A 6,000-nucleotide genomic window follows, 5' to 3' on the forward strand; every position below is an offset into this window, starting at 1 on the left:
AAAAATGTATCTACCTTTTCCGGCTCTGTAGTGCTCTGTGGCTACTAATGGATGAGGATCTGGTTGGGAGAGATTCCCAAGAACTGAGTGGATGGATTGAATGGATGGCCCAGGAAACCTGTGGAATCATTTTGAATGGAGACCCATTTCTCGAACAGGAGACTCATTTCTCAAATAATGTATTATTCATGTACTTTTGTTTTATTATCTGCTTTCAGAATTTGTGAACCCACAAGAACATTAATGTCATTTGTTTCTACAAATAATCTCATGTTGGTGACATTTAAGTCTCCTCATATACGGAGGCTCTCAGGAATCCGGGCATATTTTGAGGTCATTCCAGAACAAAGTAAGTCTTCCCCAGTTATGCAGAAGTCACTTTTAGAAATATTTGTTATGATAGCATATTCTTAACTTTCTGGAGGCTGTGTTGTAATATTAATTTTATTAGTTTGGGACTCTGAATAACGGTCCAGTCAGAAGAGAGAGACCATATTAGTTATTTGGACAGAATGAATTCTGTAAGAACTATTAACTTAGTGTAAAGGTGTTAATAAGGTTAGTCAAAAGGTGAATAGGACAAGAAGAGAAATGTAAGGTACCATGGATGTAACATGTGCAGAAAGTAACTATTATCCCGAGGGCTGGGTGAACAAAGGAAAGAGGTTGGGATTAGCACAGTTTAGAGTGTAGAAGAGAGAATATGAGGGATGGAACTCAGGCCTCTGAGGAGGGGTTGCTGTTCAGCTGTTGCTGGTGTCTCTGAGTTCAGAACTATGTTTTTAAAGAAAGTAATAGCATCTTGCAGATCTGCAGCTACAACATATGATTTGAAAACAAACATAGAATTTCAGAATAAGTATTTTAGCTATACATCTGTAGGGTGGTATTTCTTTCTTCTGAAAAACAAACAAAACAAAACAAAACAAAAAACAAAGTTTATGAAATGTATAAAGCTTGTCGATCAAGGAAGTGTGCATTAGTAGTTAAATGAATGTATGAAGTGTATGTTTCCATAATCTCACAGCTGCGAATCATTGTGTGTCACTGGGTATCTTTTTCAGAGTGTGAAAACACAGTGTTGGTCAAAGAAATCACTGGCTTTGAAGGGAAAATTTCAAGCCCATATTACCCGAGCTACTATCCTCCAAAATGCAAGTGTACCTGGAAATTTCAGGTAGCCTAGTTCTACCAGTGTCTTAGAAAAATATGACTGCTCTATTTTTAATAACATGAATTTCATTACATTTATTTTTAATTACAAAAGAATATTGCTTAAAATTTCAGTATTATTGAAATATATTATTTAGAACGCAACACTTTTCTGTAATTTCAACTCTCTGCCCACAAATGAACTACTCTTAGCAGACTGGAGCTTGTTTCTTAAATTTATTTTGTTTGTGTTGAAAATGCAAAGGCATTGTTGAAGGTTCAAACAGTTATTTTATTATGATAGAGCACATTTATCCATTTTTAATTACTTCATCACTAGCATTGTAATAGGAATAATAATAAAATAAAACATTGGATTAGGCAATACAGTCAGCCCTCTGTATCTGCAGGTTTGGCATCTGTGGATTAAACCAATCACAGATCAAAAAATTTTACAAACACACACAATAAAATACAACAATAAAAAATAATACAAATAAAAACAATACAATATAACAACTATTTACATAGAATATAATTGTATTAGGTATTATAAGTAATCTAGAGATGATTTAAAGTATAGGAGAGGATGTGCATAGATTACACGCAAATACTACACAATTTTATATAAGATACTTCAGTATCTGAGAATTTTGGTATCTGTGGGGTTCCTGTAACCAATCCTCCACAGATAGCAAAGGACAACTGTATTATATTTCAGTTGTATAAGCAAACCAGAGTGCAAATGTATAAGAAATATCTATCTGTCTATCTATCTATTATCTGTCTATCATCTATCTGTCTATCTATCTATATCTATCTATCATCTATCTATATCTATGTATCTATCTATGTATCCATCTATGTATCTATCTATCTATCTCTCCCTCTGGTGCTAGATAAGGCATTTATGCTTTTTTTTTAAAAAAAAAAGTCTTAGTAAACTGTTTTTTCTTTCTCTACCTATAATATCACATGGAGACAGGGCAAAGTGTCACCTTTGTTCATTCAGGATATACATATAAACTCATTGTTGTGTGGCATAGCAATTAGATAAATTAGATGTAAATGGCAAGCAGTATGTTGTTTGCATTTATTCAATGTATTATTGAATGACTACTAGGGGCCAGGCACTCAGGCATGATTCCGGACACGGGGGATCCATGAAATCAGACACACAAACACACAGCAGCAGCCCTGCTCTCATGGAGCTTACCTTCCAGTAGGGGAAGGCAAGTAATAAACAAACAAGTTAAATATGCATAATATGTCTCATAATGATAAAATGCTATGGAGAAAAATAAGCAGGGAAGGGGGCTCTATACTTTGAGTTGGCAGTGGGAGATGTGAAGGATAGCAAGTTAGGTGTTTGTTATCTTAAATAGGATGGTCAGGGAAAGTCTTGCTGACAAGGGGACATTTGCAGATAAACCTGAAAGATGAGGGTACTAACCTTGTAAATACCAGGATAAGAATGCTGCAAGCAAAGGGAATAGCTGAGCCAGGGACTCTGAGGCAGGAGGGTGCTTAACACATATATATTTTTTTGTGCATAGTCATAATAGTTAAAATAATTTCATTACTCTACCCAAACCTGTAAGTTGGTGTCAATACCCTGATGGCATGTATCCTTAAATTAAAAAAAAAAATCGTTATTACAAATATGTCCAAAGTAGTTAAGAGATAAAGGTGCTGGACCCTTGCTCACTGCCAGATTCTCAAGGCTTCAGGACAGCAGAAATGCAGGGCCTCAGATGAGCAGTGAGTCTGAGGAGGAGAGGAAAAGAGGAGATGAAAAAACGGATTAGGGAAGGAAAAGGGAAAGGAAACATATCTCCATTTCTTCAGTCTCTCCACAAAGCAGATTTACCTTCTTGAGTTCATGTGATAGCAGAAGACAGTGCCATTCACAAAAGCTCTGCCAAATGTTTGAAATTCCTTTGAGATAAAATAAAGGTTGACTTCTTAATAATCCATAGCCTTAAAATGAAAAATTTAAAACTTTGTTGGGACTTTTAGTCAGGGTGTGAATAAGAATATTGGATCATTTACTGTTTTGCTAGGGGTTGGGGGTGAGAAATGCTGAAGAAAAAAAAAGGCTTTGTAAGGAAAAGGGCATCCCAGTGCTCAAGTGAGGAGCGGGAGAAAGGAGGCGGGAAACACCAGGACCAACGTGTTAGCTGTGGTCATCTCTCAGAGAGCAAGTTTGTTCTCCTCAGTGTGAAGGTTAAATAAAGCTGTTCCTTTTCAGAAAGCTTTGAAAACATGAGGGCATGTTACTGTGAATGGAAATCAGTGTAAAACATATTGACTTTTTTCACCTGTGAAATAGCTTTGAATTTATTAAAAAATAACTAAGAGCTAGATGACTTAAGTAACAAAAATATTGACTCATCATGATAAAAGTTTTTTACACAAAAGTTAGTTTATATTCTCCTCAATCCATCTTTGTGTCTGGTTCCATTTTGAAATTTACTGAAGAGCAATCAACTCCCTTTGCAAACTCACTTTCAGCTGAGTGTTAAGGTCTTATTTATCTGAGAAGGATTAACTCCTGCTACAGCTTAAAGTCCATCTGATTCTTCTCTCAAGCTCTCTTGTCCACTCAACAATGCTTATTAAATGTCTGCCACGTGTCAGTCTCTACATGAGGATGCCTAGTAGCAAGATAAAGTCCTTGTTCTCATGGGGCTTACAGACTACAGGGGAACATGGAACAAATAAGTATAACCGAAAAAGGGTGTTGAGTTTATATTATGTTGTCTATATTTGTTTAGCACTTCAGTGTTTTTGGCAACATATTTTTATTTGCCCTTCAAAGCACACCTCTAATATAGAAGATACATTCTTAGCACATTTTATAGGTGTGGAAAAAGAGATGGGTCAAATCATTTGCTAGAGATCACTCAAACAGAAAGCGACCCAGGTAGGACTAGAAGGAATCATGCCTTTTCCATATTAAATTCAGCCCCTTCTCCTTTTCTGGGTTTCTAAAGATGTTCTGCTTCCCTACGTTTCTTAACAATCACTTAGCTGAACATCTACCTCCTCCCTTCTTTTTGTATTCCAACACATTTTGTTGTAGAATCTTAGAACAGGAAAATGGAGCAGTGCTTTGAATCGTTTTATCACAAAAGTCATCAGCACAGCACCATCCAATTTAGGTCCACCAGGCAGAAGCATGGATTTCTATGGGCCATGTAAGTCACTTCCTTATATCACTTAGGAAATGCACAAGATTCCCCAGAAGGGATCCCCACTCCCTGCTTCTGTGAAGGAAATATGCAATCAGTTTTACCACAGAAATTTTCACTGCCCATCTGAGGTAGGCTCTTGGGTTGTGTATACACGATCCTTGGCAAATTAGGGGTGGCTGAAAGATATGGCCTCTTGTATCCTATCACCATCACTGACCAGAGAAATATTTAAATATTACAGGTCCAGTTCCCAACGCAAAGGCAGAGGATAGGGAACAGAAGCAGAGAACACAGAACATATAATAGTGGACTTATTTTTTGTTCATTTGTTGAAATAGCTTGCAATGCATTGTGAAACTAAATGTCACCCCTCTGTTTGTCAAGGAGGTTAATGTAAGTAACGCCTCTTGGCCAATCTGTATGCAAATGTAGAATTGTGTGCAATCCTGTATTAGTGGAATCAGTGTGCAAGGGGACTCATTTCTTTTCACTATGGAGGAACTCTGTGGATTGGAAGGTAGTGTTGCATATAAATCCATTTCTATTTTGAAGCTTTGGAATACAGTGAAAATGCCTAACCGAGCTTCTTGTAGAAGACTACACTGGAAGATGTTCTTACATTATAAGATTTACATTAGTTACTTAACATATTTACTATCTCTCAGTGTGCTTATTTTTTATGTGAAGAAATAACCAGATGAGAAGACTTAAAAAAATTGATATGTGTTCTCATGAGTCCTGGGTTTTCGGTAAACATAAGACAATCCCTTTCCGATTGAGCCCCCCATGTTGGTATCCAAGCAGCCTGTTACACCAGGAAAAGGGTGACCTTCAGAGGCATGCAGGGCTGGTTTGAATCTGTGGGCTCCAGTTTTTAACCTTGGGAAAGTTACTTATCTTGGTTAGTCTTGGTTTTTTCTTCTGTGCAATGGGATTCACACTACCTGCACAACAGGGTTGTTGTGATGTTTAAGTGAGAAACATAAAGTACCTGATTGATTCTCCCTCAAAGGTAGGTGGTGAGGGGTGGTTTACCCTATTCAAATGCTCATGGGAAACACGCAAACATTTGCGCGCGCGCGCACACGCACACAGAGCATAACATATAATACGATGACATAACTAAAACCTAACATCTTTCAGAGCAATACAAGTAATGGGTAAAATTCACCTAAAGAAAAAGACAATAAGATTGAATTACAAAGTATTACCTAAAACTGAACTTTATGTTATTTTCAAAAGACAAAATGAACTAAAAAGCAACTCAATAAGGCTGAACAAAAAGGATGGGCAATTATCAGGCAAGTATAAACAACAAAATGCAGAGCTTACAATCTTAGTACCAGGCAACACTGAAATCAGGGCAACGACATCCCTGATTTGCAAGTACGAGACAAAAAGCAATCTGTAACAATAAAGACGATGATCCGTAAGATCTAATTACGTCAATTGTTTATGCAGCAAATGAAACAGCATTAATACTCATAAATCAAAAACAAGTGGAAATACAAAGAGAGAAGTGGGCAATGCCGGCTAGGCACAGTGGCTCACGCCTGTAATCCCAACACTTTTGGAGGCTGAGGCGGGTGGATCACTTGAGCCCAGGAGTTCGAGACCAGCCTGGGCAATGTGGTGAAACTCTGTCTCTATA

The 6,000-nt window shown here is 37.2% G+C and overlaps 1 protein-coding gene across 2 annotated transcripts in view; it reads left to right on the top strand.

The window, feature by feature from the left end:
• The window catches only part of TMPRSS7 (transmembrane protease, serine 7), a 41,629-nt gene that overhangs the window by 10,379 nt on the left and 25,250 nt on the right, over positions 1-6,000 (top strand). For both annotated transcript variants that reach the window (XM_011932769.1, XM_011932770.1), the window contains exons 6-7: positions 219-349; positions 1,065-1,177. In XM_011932769.1, the coding sequence (XP_011788159.1) occupies positions 219-349; positions 1,065-1,177 (244 nt within the window). The remainder of the gene's footprint in view (positions 1-218; positions 350-1,064; positions 1,178-6,000) is intronic.

Source organism: Colobus angolensis, unplaced genomic scaffold (genome assembly GCF_000951035.1).
Source record: "Colobus angolensis palliatus isolate OR3802 unplaced genomic scaffold, Cang.pa_1.0 Scaffold98, whole genome shotgun sequence".
Taxonomy (NCBI): Eukaryota; Metazoa; Chordata; class Mammalia; order Primates; family Cercopithecidae; genus Colobus; species Colobus angolensis.